Source organism: Harpegnathos saltator, unplaced genomic scaffold, assembly GCF_003227715.2.
Source record: "Harpegnathos saltator strain DR-91 unplaced genomic scaffold, Hsal_v8.6 scaffold391, whole genome shotgun sequence".
Taxonomy (NCBI): domain Eukaryota; kingdom Metazoa; phylum Arthropoda; class Insecta; order Hymenoptera; family Formicidae; genus Harpegnathos; species Harpegnathos saltator.
The window spans coordinates 471,960-487,653 of NW_020230196.1; the positions used below are offsets into that span (position 1 = coordinate 471,960).

General features: G+C 50.0%; 1 protein-coding gene across 1 annotated transcript in view; it reads left to right on the forward strand.

The window, feature by feature from the left end:
* Window positions 1-1,170: 1,170 nt before the first annotated feature.
* The window catches only part of LOC105185234 (AT-hook motif nuclear-localized protein 13-like), a 68,183-nt gene continuing 53,659 nt past the window's right edge, over window positions 1,171-15,694 (forward strand). The window contains exon 1 of the mRNA XM_019842322.2: window positions 1,171-3,411. Coding sequence (XP_019697881.1) covers window positions 2,838-3,411 — 574 coding nt within the window. The 5' untranslated portion in view covers window positions 1,171-2,837. The remainder of the gene's footprint in view (window positions 3,412-15,694) is intronic.

Genomic DNA, 15,694 nt, shown 5'->3' on the forward strand with positions numbered 1-15,694 from the left:
TCGACGATTTCATCACGTTTGGAATGCGATGTAAAATTTCCCGTGAGACGTAATCACACTCGCCATCCAACAGACTACCCCAATAGTCGATTGTGGCTGCTACGATAGGGGTTTATGTGGGTGGTCCGGCGGCGCGAGAGGCCTTCTTGCGGCTACTCCGTCTAACTAAGTCCATCTTCCTACGTCTGCATCAACCGCGCTGTATCCTCTACTATGCGGTTGCACATCCTGTGTGACCACGTGGTACTCCCAAGGTAGTTAAGGTAATCGTCCAAAGCATGGTGCATTTTCACACGAGACTGCGCCGAGGCACATTTTGATTGGCCTCTGCAGCGAACATTTATTGATTGGCATGTTGCTCGAGCAGTGAAGGCCCCTGATAATCCAACGGGTATGCTCACAATCTCGCTCGGTCCGCATTAAAGAAAACCGCGAAGAAGCATGCGAATCGAACCGGTCCGATGCAACTCGCACCGGATTGGCCGGCCGCGGAATCGAGTCGGCTTTAATTCTTAAGTATCGGTCACGGAACGGGTCCTTAAGTATCAAGGTCTAATCGTCATCATCTCGGCGGGGTAGGGTAGGTAGCGCTGTGATTGGATGCGAGCGTTGCGTATGCAAATCCGCTTGTCTGCTTCCTCGCTCTCTTTCTCTCCTTGGCCTCGCGGCGACGGTAAAGCGACGGTGGCTGCGGCGGCGGCGTCGGCGGCGGCAGCGGCGGCGGCGGTGGCGGCGGTGGCGGCGGTGGCGGCAGCGGCGGCAGCAACAGCAGCGGCCGATGCACGTCAGGTGAAAAAGGTGCACTCTCGCGCTCGCGCTCACGCGAGTTCCACGGCTGGAACTCGCCTTTACTTCGCGGGCGGAGCCGCTCGTGATCCGCGTTTTCCTGCGATTGGAAGGAGTGTTCCCCACCGACGCTTTTGCTGCCCCCACCAGAAACGCCGTCCCCAGGTTGTGCTGACTGCCGTCCACGCTGTTCTCTCCACGCGCTTCTCTCCTTGTCGCGCTCCCTTTTCATCGGAGCCGTGGATATTCTCTCTCCTCGTCTCGCTCGCAGATTCTCCTCTTTCTGCCAGGAGACCTAACGACTCCCCCACCTCAAGTTACTCCGGTTCGCATACGCGGCCGCGTTTGCTGTGGCCGGTAGGCGGCCAGGCGGGTGTACATGAGTCCTCTAGTGTAGCTGCACACATGCACGCGACAGCATCTGACCGCCGTACCACCAGCCGCCGCAGCCGCAGCAACCGTAGCTACCGCCGTCGTAGCTTGTCGCGTGAACTCTCATCCAAGCGTGCCTACGATCACGCTGTACGAGGGAGGATACGTCGACAGGTTGGACCTGACTCACCCGTCGGCAGGTCGTAATAGTCGCTTCCCACCTGCGTTGCTATCGGCTATCTCGACACATTGCGTCGTGACGGTCGCTGCTAATCGCGTCACGTGTTATTCACAATGACGTGACGCCCAGGGAGCGTTTTATGGGCGGCAGCGAGTGGTGAATCGGTGTAGAGTGACCTGGCTCTCGCTAGTCAAATTCGCGGTTATTCATGTTGACGAGTTGTAGTGTTTGTTGATGACTTCGTCAGCCGGTGATTCTGTCTCCGGTACATCAATGACAGTCGCAAATCACGTAGACGCAAAGACTGCCTGTCGTTCCGAGTGTCTGAAGAGAGTGTGTATCGTCGGGAGGGACAACTCGGTTGGGCTTCAACCAAGCGGACTGACAGTTCTCGCCGGTGACAGCTGCACCGGTGTTCACGTGCGTTACAGCCGATGTTTGACAGTCACCAGGCGGGAACGCTATTCTGTACGAAAAACTGCAGTTGTCAGGATGCATTTATGATGAAGGTGGAGATTGTTCATACGCAAGCAACAATAACAACGACAACGACGACAACAACAACAACAATAACAACAACAACAACAACAACAACAACAACATTAGCAGCAGCAACAGCAGCAACGCTCAAATCTCATGCGTCAGACAAATCGTGTATTGGATAATTATTTCTCAAACTGGAATACACACACCACCATCATACCGAAAGGACGCGTGTGCGTTACCGTGAAGATTCTTCATGGGTGTCTTGAGTTCTTAAGTGAAGAACTGTGTTATCGAAGAATCAGAGACACAACTGACTAAATTTATCGCAGCTGCAGAAAAATCCTGTCGATACCGTGGTCCGCTGAATGTCTCAAAGTGCTGTACTCGCAACGAGAACGAATATTTGGAACCGCGGATGTCCTCCCGGTCCGTTGACCGAGCCAATCGAGCCTAGAGGCAACATCTTTAAGCTGTGTTTCGTCATTCGCGCATTCTCACAAACAAGCGACGATGATCGAAGTAGCGCACTAAGTTATCAGTGAACGGCCTCCCACTGCGTAAACTGGCGCGATCCTTCGTCGAAAGTAGAACCCAGCAGGTGACCACGTTGGATCTCGCGGCGTTGGCTGCCTACGGGGGCGTTTCGGGACCCAGGGTCGCGGTGGCGGGCACCGGGGTCCTCGCGCTATCCGGCCTGATACCCGACAAGGGTTTATCATCGTCCGGAGGCCAGTCCAAGACAAAGTCCGCAGGGCTGGCGGGTCTCGACAGTGAGGCGGTGCGCCGGTGGGTCGCGGAGGCCGCGCGTACCGTCCGGCCGATTCCGCCTCCGGTGGTAGTGCCCACGAGCTCACCACAGCAGCATCAGCAGCAGCATCATCATCACCGCCAGCAGCAGCAGCAGCAGCAGCAGCAACAGCAGCAGCAGCAGCATCATCATTCCGCCCACAGACAGCGTCGGGAGGCCAGTCCGCCGTCGGTAGGACTCTCCCCCTTCGTTCTGCCAGCATCGATGACGCAGAGCCCCAGTATGCATCTGCTTGAGAACAACAACTTGGTCGAGGTTGTTATGGCCCAACAGCAACAACAGCAACAGTCCCAACAGTCGTTGCAAAAGCAAAAGCAGACAAGCCCCACGAACAATAATACCATCGAGCCTTGGCGACCGAATCAGGGCGGGCACCAGTGGTGGAGCCCGCCCAGTAGTGTTCATCAGGAAACACAGCAGCAACAAATATCCTCCATCGCACAGGTGTCCCAGCCGCAGAGTTTAGTGGCCGGATCGGTGTGTGGCCAGGTGCAGAGGCATCAGCCGCAAGTGCAATCGGAGATCGATCAGCCACTCGACTTCTCCGTTGGCTCCCTCCAGCAGCAAAGGCTGCATTCGCGCGTGAGGACTATGCATGAAAGACTTCATATTAGAATGCACGACAACAACAACGGCACGGCTAGCGGCCAAAAAATCACCAGACAGGGAGACGTGAGCAGGCGAAGTTACAGCCCCAGTGAGGCTAGCACCAGCAGCAGTGAAGATGAGGGTGTCTCTACCGGCGGCAGTCCTTCGGGGCCTCTTCGGGGCGCCTCAGGTGAGCGAATTGCACATTACGTCTGAGTCTGAGAAATATTCGTCATCGCCATGATTTGCTAATTCGTTTAATTGAGAAGACGTCCATTTATTCGATCGAATCGATATTATTGTTATGATAACTATAGGCAATCATTGAAAAGGTCTTAAGTATCGCCATGATCGCACACACTTTATTCGTGATTCCCGCAAACGTTCCGAAGATTTTGTTTAAATGCAAACGTGTTGAAGCCGAGCAGTGCGTAAGTCGAATCTCAATGACGTAATAATCTAATCCCGTCGTGTAAACATATGAATTAATCCACTGCATTATCACTTATCTGAAGCGCTAACGTCATTCTTAAGAATGACGGACACTGTGTATCAAATTAAGCTCGGATGTAAGCAGATATTTATTTCTCTTTCTATCTAAATTTCTTCATTGACTGAATTGACGGAGAATGTTGCACAAATCTCCCGTGGCGAAGGAAGATCCACTACTTCTTATTGTTATAAATATTGAATACTTATTGAATAATTAAAATTTTTCGCTCCTACGAAATTTTGTACATGCCGAATGATTACGAGCAATAAAAGTCGAGCATTTTGTGCAAACGTTACGATCGTCAGCTGTCAACGCAGTCTACCGTCACATTCTCGACGCCCCCGCGCTGCATTGTTGCTCTCTACGGTTGCATTGTGCATCGTGGCATTGTGTAGGTCGTGAGTCCCCCACTCGCGAGAACTGAAACGGCCGGATTTTACATTTGCGCATCTGCCAAACCGAATGACAAGTTTAGGGTATAAACTAACGCTTACGATGAATTTATTTGAGAGAGACCCAGATTTAGTCGACTGGCCTGAGTTATTTTAACGTTAACGGTATCGTTGCATCTCTCTCTCCTCTCTCTCTCTCTCTCTCTCTCTCTCTCCCTCTCTCTCTCTCTCTCTCTCTCTCTCTCTCTCTCTCTCTCTCTCTCTCTCTCTCTCTTTCCGTCTATTTCAAATAAGGCGCGATAATAACCAGAACTATTTATACGATTATATTATTGCTCGCAGAATATATGAAAGGAAAGCAATAAGCTTGAGTGCTAACGTATACAATATCCAGATTATATTGCCGATTACCACGAAGATAGTATGACGTTCTCACGCTGATGACGGTGACTAATCGTTACATGTTAGCGATCTGCTATCTCGTTAATGCGCATTCGCACGTTCGAGTAAAATTAGTTCAGGCGCTGTCTACGCTACGAGCGAAGTTTAAGAATCCATATCACGCGCGTATCAGCGGGTTTGAGTCACAGCGGCTTTGGCGATAATTAGCATGCGCCGAGATGTCGATCGCGCGACTTCGATCGACACTGTCTGCTGTGCTATACGCCTATGATATATGTTCCGTCTGCGCCGTCTTCGGGCGTTATTAATTACGTGCAACTTTACACACGCGGGTTTATTAATAGCCGTGGTGCACGCGCCGCGCGCTTTCAGCTTCGATTCGGTATTACCGGTTTCTGATAAACACACGATTCCACCGTGCTGCATGTGTGTCGTTTGTATTGCCTGCACTCGCGGATTCGTCAACAACCGTGCGACATATAGATAAGACCTTAGCGAGTCTTCCTCGTCAGTACCGTGTGATAATACGCATAACAAATAATGATCTGTGACCACATTGAATTCCGCAGAAGCGAATCGCTAAGTATCGATCTAAGATCTGCCGAGGCTGCTTCTATGATCGAAATAAAATGTGAGGTAAATTTGAAATAACTTGAAGCAAGATGAAATATCTCATCTCCTGACGTCACTTTTTTATGACATAACACATCTGTTACTATCGTTAGTGTACTTTTCATGGTGTATTTTATCGTTGTCGCTCATATCTCAACGAAATTTATTAGGAAATACATATTCCATAAATATTGTTACACATATGTCCTCAGAGCTGAGAGATTGAAGATATGAGAGAGATTGACTTAAAAATATATATGTACTAGAGAAGACGATAAGAGTAAAATATTCTGAAGTAAAATATTCTGATCTAGGGAAATGGGCATTTAGATCTTTTAATAAAACGTAATGTTATTTTTACACGAGTCCCCATTGTTAAGTACGACATACACGATAAACAAAGAATTAATAACATGGAAGATGTCATTAATGGGCGTCGATCAGCCGCGATAAGCATTAGACTCGCGAGATAGAAAAATCGCTAGTCTTCCGATATTATCTATAAAAAAAGTGCGTATCGCTGTGATCTGTCCGACGTGGTTGATCTATGGCAATTACGTGACGACTATGTATTCCTCGTATTCGAGTGCCTGGTATCGAGGTTATGATAAATCGTCGCCCTTCTGCACTTTATTACATTAGTTACACTAATATGAAAGAAGAAAGAATATCGGTAAATATACGGACGACAGACGAGGAAGAAAAATATTCGGTATCGTATCTTGTGATATCTCAGCTTGACCAATATATAAGTAAAGAAATTCTAATCCCTGTAATTCCGTGACATTATGTAATTCAGTTTAGTTATTGAATCACATAATATAGAAAAACCGTAGTCATAAATCAAACTTGACTCTTGCTCGAAACTTTGATTGTGATCGATTAGCTGTTATCGTCGCCGGTCGGTCGATAGAAAAATCTATCCTTCACGCCTCGAACGTGTGTGATGAATACATACCGTACGCTTGTGATCGTAATTATACAAAACGAGAATGGAGAAGCGAGAATAGTTATTGCAAACCGTTGCAAGCAATCAAACTAACGCTGATAAAGTGACACTGGATCAAGACGTTTCCCGTCAAAGTTCCTAATCTAACGCTGAAAGCAGAGGAGAACCACAGCTGGATATAAAAAAGAAACAAAGAACATTCGCACTCAATCTACCTCAAAGCTGTAAATTCTTTCGATCGCATCCACTCTTTGCTACGACGGTGTTCATAATCAACGATGATGATTCCGCGTCTCGTCCTTGATGAAAGTGCGGACAGGACATAGAGTACGGGCGGCTTCAGGTACCCGTTTCGCCGGGCCCAATGACCCGTTCCCTCCGAGCCCGGGTGTATTACGATGTAACCTGATACGCGTTTGATTCTATGTTATTTACGAGCAGGTGTAGCGGCGCAACAATGTTTATCGCGTAATTAGATTCTGTACGTACGCAATCTTTATCACGCGTCGATGAGTTTCGACGTGGTAAAAATCACGCATGCAGACGAACGGCCGTGTGCACACGTGCGTTTTGCGCCCGTACGTGCGTGTGTATGTTTGTGCACGCGCGCGATGATAATAATTTTCTCGGGTATCTTCCCTCCGCATTGATTTCGATCGTTGCTTTTGCACGCTTTTTTCACGTCTCCTAATCAACGCCTGGCGAGCGCTAGCGCGACCAAAATATAATACTTCCTCGCATGCGCGCACGTCATATTTGCACGCGAATATTTGCACGATATGAAGTAACTACGTGTATTTCCGCGAGAAGAAAATGATATCACTCGACCAGGCTTCTCCGTTGAGACTGAAATCTTCATTAACGAAACACACAAGAAGACGCGCACAGCTTGCGGTGCAATCTTCCGCGATTCTCAACAGTGCCACACTTGGAATCCCGGTTTTCCCGGCGGTATTATTTTATCGGGGATGATTATCGTCATTAATTAACGCCGTACCTCTCGAGGCATGCCTTGATGCGATTAACCAGAGTTTCCGCTTGTTTCTGCGTAATTTAGCTGAAGGCGCACGAACCGCTTTGATGTGGTGCCGCGTAAACCTCCGATAACGATTCGCGGCCACCGGCTTAAATCATCCTTATTGGGATCATCTTTTTCATCATGATCGCTTCCACTAACCATCGCCAGGAGCCTCGTCTCGTTCTCTCCTTTATTAGCGTTTTCTCGGCGAGTGACTCGTCCGAGAGGCGCATCCCAGTGCCGTCGGATCACTCGCGTGCGGAAAATTAGACGGCCTGCCGATTCGTGAGAGTACTCGGCGGGGTATACGCCGATCCCTCTCGCGTTTCTCGCTCCGTGATCAGTGATCTTCGAGCTTCGAACGTGTCGATGTAAATTCCGCGAAGTCCGTTCTCGCCTGGAACGAAACGCGAACCCCGCGAACGCGTAGGGTCTCGCTATTTAGGTGGCCATTTTCTTTCGCGACGCGCTCGGGAGAGCCTCTTATCTTCCGTTTCCTGGGCCTATCTGTACCTCATGGTCATGTCTCGCGCGGATTACACGCAGGAACTTCCGGGCTGGCGCGCGCGAGATTTTCAAACGAATCCGGTCCATCGCCTAAGTTCACTCTCTCTCTCTACCTACGTCGCTGTCACGGTGCCGAGCAGCGGATTGACATATTGTTGTTAAATATCGACTAACTAAACGATACATTTGATTATCGCCTCGGTAGAACGTCGCTCGTAAAAATTACCCTCGAGTTTCAGGATTGCTAATCGTTCGCAGACTGACGAGATGCCAATTCATTATTTCAGCTCACGTTGCTTTGCAGCGCAGTAATGAGAAAGCAAGCGCACGAGCACCCGCTTCATCGTCACTATTTTATGCTCTCGCGCCGTCATTAACTCACGATTAGCCGTGACGCCAGAGTGGATATTGATTAAAAATGTATATCGATATGCTCGCTGCACCAACGATGCGCCGCATCCGGTGTTTCATCGCAATCCGTGCGACGGCCGCTGCTGACGGATAAAATCGCATTTATCGGCTCTCTCTCTCTCTCTTCTTGGCTATATTTAATCGCGGTCGAATAATATATTTATCTTTACGGCCTAGTCTGCGTCTCTTTGCTGTGCGAGTAAAACGGCCTTTATCGATCGGCGATCTCTCGCTCGCGTCACTCGAGAAACGAAGGCTTGGCTCAGAGATAAAAAGCCGACGCGTTAAAGAAGCGGCCGGAAGCGCGTACCTCGCACGGCTAATACGCACAGTGACTATGAATACATAAAGACGCGCGATCCAATGGGATTTGCACAACGGATAACATAGCCGGCGAGGAAGCGGACGGCGTGTGATAAAGGAAATTTTCAATCTGAAGCATGACAATTAACGCGTTGTGTGTGACTGTCACTTCCTTCAAAGTTAAAGCAGAACCTAACGTGGCAACTTGTATTCGCAAAAAAAAAAAAATATATATATATAACATACTTTTCGTTTTACACACAGAGATCGTTACTGTTGCGAATTTAGAAAAAAATTTTTTCTTTTCATTTTCTTACGCTAAAACGTTGTCGCTAAAAACATATTTGACGTTAGGTAGGCATGGTAGATCGTAGCTGCGAATTTAGAAAAAAATTTTTTCTTTTCATTTTCTTACGCTAAAACGTGTCGCTAAAAACATATTTGACGTTAGGTAGGCATGGTAGATCGTAGCTGCGAATTTCTGAATGGTTACGCATCGTCATCGTTTCACGTAAACTGGAATTCCAGTGAACGCGAGGCAACATATATGATGACTGGTCGTACCGAAAAATCTCCGCGAGGAAGCGGCCATAGCTCGCGTCGTGCGGACTTCTGTCGCAACAATGTGACATCTCGCGGATTTATATGGCGAGTTTGTGTCATTAATCTATGGGCGGCGATCTACCACGCGAACCGCACACGGCAGCGCAATCGATCGAAAATAATTGCGACGAGGATGAGGCATGTGCAAATACACAAGCGGCACGATAGCGATCTTCTCTGTCTGCCGCGCAATTAAACTTAGAGAATACCGCTTCGATTTACATTTATTCGCGAGATCATCTTTCTCTCTCTCTCTCTCTCTCTCTCTCTCTCTCTCTCTTCCATTAAGACCGTACCTCGAATCATCGTGCGTGCACGTGACCGCCACGGTCGAATATCTGCTCGGCCGGTGATACGATTTTAATGAAAAACCCGGCCATTCCTCGAGCCCGAAAGCGGAAGCGGCTTGCGGACCGTTCGCGTTGCGTCACCGGCAGCGCGCATAATGCCTCCTTATTTGCATTGTCCGCCGGGTTTCCGATTATACCCTGTACGGCCCTCGAATTAAGGCCTCGGCCGAAACGCTCCGGGCTAGCACACGAAATCCCGACGTTACGTCGGGAGGCACACGGCGCGTCTCTGACTCTCTGCTGAGGACGATCGCCGACCCACGTGACCCGCTGGGAGGGTCCGTCACTCGAGGTAATGCCGGTCTTCAGGATGCCGACTTTACGCTGTTTGCGCCCACGACTCGCGACGGGCGCCGCGCGCGATCGACCGTCCGTTAACTCGATTAATTCCCCGAGGAATTCTAATATTGCAAGTAAGATCGGAAAATCAACTCGGCCGAGATTATTATAGTTGTTGCACGCGAATGAATCGAACTGATTGTACACCGTTTGAGCAAGAGAGTCGGAAGGGCATAATCGGGACCGGACAGGGCGACCCGCTATATCTTTAATAACACTGCCCGCTGGATCATGGCCGGCGCGATCGTCTTGGAAATCTCACCTGTTACTTTGGGAGACACGGACTCGTCGCACGGAAAAGCTTGAGATACGTGACCCGCACGAGTGGGCGGCTGGGCGCCGGGCGCGGGGAGGGGTCGGTTCGCGGGAATGGGAAATAGCAATGCGGGGATTCCCGGTAGATAGGCAGAGACGGTAAGGATGCTCGTACCTACGGTACCTATACAGCTCGTGGCAGGTAAAGCCGACGGATAAATCTCACCTTGGATAGGTCAGGTTGGGCCGGGAGGATATCGCCGTGAAACGGAGGACCGTGCAGAGGTCACGTGGCTGCTCCTTCCTTTTCCTTCGTTTCGTGCCTTTCAGCCGCCTCTCTCTCTCTCACACACACACACACACACTCTCTCTCTCTCTCTCTCTCACTCACTCACCGGCTTTCGCTCGTCCCGCTCCTTTTCTAGGACACGCGAAACCCACGCGGTCAGGTAGGCAGACAGCCGGCGAGGGCCTCTTCTTTAACCCTTCTCTTCCGACTCTCCGAGGATACGTTTCGGCGCGCGCACGCGCTACGACGCGTGCACGTGTGCAGGACCGTCGACTGTTCACGTACACGCGGCGGCGACAAATCACTGCCGCGACATGACACGCGACCGACTTTCTCACACCTTCCATTAACCCTAGGAATACCCAGGTATTCTCCCGCGACGAGGTGCTCTAAAAGCCATCTGCGTCGCGTTTTTATCTATCAGCCTATCTCGAGAGGATTAACGTCGAATTGAATCGCTTTTAAGGAGATGCACGAGTTGAGCTTACAAAGTGGTCCTTTTTGCCACTCTCTGTAAAGGGTATATATAAATGGCATCGTATTTCCAGTTATAATTATCAGCTCAACCGATGCTACAAGATCGGGGAGGAGCTCTCGTTGGAAAAACAGCGACCAGTTGAATTTTCGTTGAGAAAGGTCTGTAACGATAATTCTTCGTACGAAGGACGCGCTTTCGTGCGTTTACTCAAGCTACGCTGCTTCAGACGAAATAAAAATCCAAAAAGGGAAGAAGAAAAAGGATGAAGTAAGATCGCGCGGGATCGCGCCGCGGACGAAGGACGCGCGAGTCGACGTCGATCGATACATCTCGCTCGCAACTCGATGCGATCGTAATCGCCACTAATCCTTGCTCCCTCCGTGGAAGTTTCGCCGACGTCGCGCCATAACTCTTCGTTACAACGTAGCATTGCTGAGCGCGACATGCAAATTATGACTCGCATCGTTACCTCGTTCCGCGGGGCGATCGATACGATCTCTCGCGCCGATGACGGATGCACCGGACGCGGCTGCATCGGGCTCGGCAAGAGGTGCACGGACGACCTTGCCGCCTTGCGTCGGAAAAGGAAATGCACTTCTCATAATGAAACCTATCACGGCATGTACGGCGCGCAGCGAGATAATGCGTCGAGCACGCCGCACTGACACGTAGGGACATCGCGGCCACGTTTCGTGGGATGTAAACTCCGTGTTCACACGGATTCATATTCGCAGATTGGCTGCTTACGGCTCGGGACGATGGCGCGTGGTTTTATAGCGCGCCGGGTGTACCGCTCGAAACGCGTGTTGCTTGTTAGACGAAGTTTAAGCTCTCTCCTACGGCGATGTACATTTCGATGTTACGCGCGATTAATGAGTGCGTTCACGACATTCAACGGTTGTGCAACTGTTGAGTGATTTCGTCGCTGAACGCTACTGAGCGATGCGCTCACTCGCAACATGTTGAATGAGCGGTCGCCTTTTTTCTCATCATAAATATTCGTCGCTACCTTCACTGATCAGTCTCCGATCCAACATGGCGCAGCCCATGAATAAAGAAAATAACCAAGAAAATAGTCATATAAATTCAAATATATACAGCGGGGAATGTCAAGGCTGGTGTGGAATATACATTGTAACAGACACATATGAATTGTATTTCTAAAAATATTTAATAATTACAAGACACATAAGCGTGTAGACGGGCCGTAATATTTGGTACGTTTATCTGACATTTTTTCCGCGCAACGAAATCGCGCAGAACTCTGATCAGTTGCGTTCAGTGTACATTTCTACTGCTCACTCATCATTCACTCATCGGATGCTCAACTGTTGTGCAACTGTTGAGCTTGTTGTGAACGCACCCAATGTCTCCTCGCGACGCATTTCTGCGCTCGCGACGCCTCGACCGAACTGAGATTGAATTTATACTGTATCTTAGCATATCGGCGATTAGATCGATCTCGATGGACGAAATGAACGTCGCATGTTTATGTTTCTCACGCGCCGATTTTCAGGGCCAATCGTCTCGACTTGATTAACGCGTTAGAACAAATAACATTGGAATAAAAGTACCGATAGATAATGATAATGATCGGACGAACGAAGCTCGTTATCGATGTCGATATCTGAATTCCTAGAACGCGTCCCGCTCTACGAATCAATTTCAATAATATTTCTCAACGTCGCGGGATAGTGACGCGTACGCGCGCAGCGTCTCGCTTCAAGGACCGCGGCAGATGCGTTTGCACCTAGCGAGCCGGATAAATGATGGAAATCACCATATTCATTGCATTTGTCGGCGTACCACCGCCGTCGAGCCGCTCGCCGTATTTGGTGGCCGCGTATGCTAATTCGCCGACGCGCTCGATTGGCAGTCTAGGTTGATGCGCGGCGGCTCGTACACACGCAGCCTCGTATACGAGCTAAAAGGACAAGCTGCATAATACCGCGATCTCGGCCGAGTCCTCTCTGCCCCGAGTGAATTATACCTGCGACGAAATCGACTCGCCTACGGCTGGAAAACGCACGACAAAATGTCCGCCTTGAAATGTTAGAAATGTTAACAAGAAGCGCGCGGCGCAGCGCGCGCTTAGAATCGCAGTAGGAGAAGGTTCCGCAAAAGGGGACGATCGCGCGCGTCCTTCGTCCTCGATAATCCCGGCAAAAGTAATGAAATAACGATGTTGCTCACCTCAACGCGCATGCCGGATCGGACGGACGAAAGGACGTACGGGCATGCGAATGAAATGATCTCTCTCTCTCTCTGTCTCTCTCTCTCTCTCTCTCTCTCGCCCTCTTTCTCACTCTCTTACGATTATCGATTATGACTCGTGATTTGTATAACGTCGCGTGTATCCTCCGTGAAGCGCGGTAGCCGCGGATGCGTGAATCAGAATAATACGCGCGCAGATTGCGCCAGCTTCTCTCCGTGTGATTTACCCCACGGGAAGTCGATCGTTCTGGATCATCTGCGAGGAATGTGAGGACGACGGCGCGTGTCGAAAGACGGAACGCGTCGGATTCCGGCAGGATCGTGAAAGTTCCCCGCGTCATTACAGATGCCACGCGACTTACGAAAATTCGAAGGTTAATTCGCTGCTCAGATTTAGCGAAAACCGCGTCGCAAGCGCGAGCGAATAAGGGGGAACGCGACGCGCGTGTAAAGCTTGCCGTCATCCGGCGCTTGTTGAGTCAACGATAAGCGAGTTACCAGAATGGTGTTCGAAGGAAGTGCAAAAATGGTACCACCACTGAAAGGCTGCTGTCCCTCTCCTTTGCATGCGCTCGTCAATTTCCGAACGATACCTGTCGTACAATACCCGTCCCTTCCACAGTTCGCTTACTTTGTGCGAGCGGGATAATTTGCATAAAATTATCCTTCACCTTGTGCAGCTATTGCGACTACGAGGATCGCTCCTCGTTTCCGTATGTCCGCAGACAGGCTGCACAAAGGCAGGTCGATCGAATGTGCTTTTGACGAAAACACGAGAATACCGCGCCGGTGAAGCCGAAAATCATCCTCGCTCGAGCCGGCCGGCGCCGCGGCTTGCCGTTGCTGTGGCCGCGTTTCGCCGCAAATTTTGACCTGCATGTCGCGCATTCGGGGGTTTCATACGGCTCGCGCGTACCATATGTTCGCATGCAGATCGCACCTCTTCCATTCGTCGGAATGAATTTCGGCGCGGAGGTATCGTCGGCCGAATCGGCTGAATCAGATGCGCGGCGGTGTCAGTCGAAGATCCCGCGCGGTATTCGCTTACGGCTGCGTTATTCGGCGCGAGTATAAAGTCACACGCACAATTCGTGCGCGCTTTATACGGTTAGTCAGGATCCTGATTCTCGTGCCCCACGGAGATGCGCCGCGAAGCGCGCACGATCGAGACCCAAAGCGGCGGGATGCGTAGCTTTGGCAGCCGACTTCCCCGCGTGTCGATTCGCGCGGTAACTCGCGAACTCTTGGCGAACATTGTGCAAAAAGCGCGCGTGCGAATAGATTGAAGCTTAAAGAAGCCGGTACGCATGAACGGCATTTTAATTGCGTTATTGTCTCGCCAGACGGTTGCGCGATTAGCGCGAATTAGTATGTAATTTGAATAATCAAAGCGGAATTCGCGTGCAGCAGGACGAGCGGAAGATTTATCGGTGCATATTTATCGCATAATGCATCGAAGCGCAAATTGGCCAGGATTAAGAAAATCTTTCTTATGCGCCGCTATAATTGTACTCGCACGACGTTGCACGCTCCGTTGCGCGTAAGTGTGTACGTGTATGTGTACATGTGTGTGCGTGCGTGTGTGTGTGTGTGTGTGTGTGTGTGTGTGTGTGTGTGTGTGTGTGTGTGTGTGTGTGTGTGTGTGTGTGTATGTGTGTGTGTGTGGTTGACTTGATCGCAAGTTGCATATTCAGCGAATAATCTGCATTTTATTAACGATTTACGCGTTACATTATCAATCCGCTTCCATTGACTTTATGCTCGCGCCATTGCCTTTGATCCTTGACTGATGTTTTGACGGGGCGGTCTACATTATTCGAAAACGGTATACGTGTACGCAAAGGTAAAATTTACGGTAAACGCAGAAGCCGCAGAAGCTACGGACGGATGAGAAAATTGAAACTCAGCAACATTTGCCTGGTATACGTATATATATCTTGCGCTCTTTCTCCCTCTCTCTTTTTTCCCCGTCTTTTTCTCTTTCTTAACAATCATCATAATTTGGAGGATTGCGTTTCGAAGGGACCATCGGTAAACTAATACCCTCTAATGATGTCCGAAATGATACGCACGGGAGGTCGTTTTGAATTTCGCAGCATTGTATGAGTCAGCAACGGGATGATGGCGACAGACGCAGCCGAAGGAGCCGGGGGTCGTTTTAAGTAAAGATAATGACAGTGTACACAGGAACATGCGTGGCTAATGCCGACACACGTCTTCGCGAGAGGCGGCCCCCATCGCGCTTCCTGCCTCTCATGTATTCAAATTGAACCACGTAACACCGTCATGGAGCTCGTGCGTAATGATAATGATGATGGTAAACGAGACCTATGGACGTCTTCGCTCATCGCTGCCAGATCTCGGGAGAAGCACCGCGTGATTTCACGAGTCGCATGACGGTGCAACACTCTCGATCGTCGCGACAATTTGCACAGTCCTGCCACCGCATTCGCGCGCGGCCGATCGTTCATTCCGGAAATTATGCCAGATATTAACGCGCCGGGAGACAGTCCTCCCTCCTCTCTTCCACTCCTCCGCCGCAGCTTAATCGACGTATCAGCTTATCTGCCGATAATTAACCGCGTGATCGCGTCTCGATTAAAAAGGAAGGAAGAAAAAAGCGCGGCACTCGAAGTGTGTGTGTGTGTGTGTGTGTGAACAGTGTGGTCCTTTAAAGATATAAAGGACACAAACGGCATGATTAAGCGCGCGCCTGACCACGAAGCTGCGTGCTTATAAACGTATTCAGGTATCAACTCGCGCGCGTCGTAGCAACGAGGAAGAGAGAGATCATTGCCCCGCACCAAGCAACTAATCTGTCCTCGCGATCTTTTCGTGATTCCTTCGGATCTGCTTCC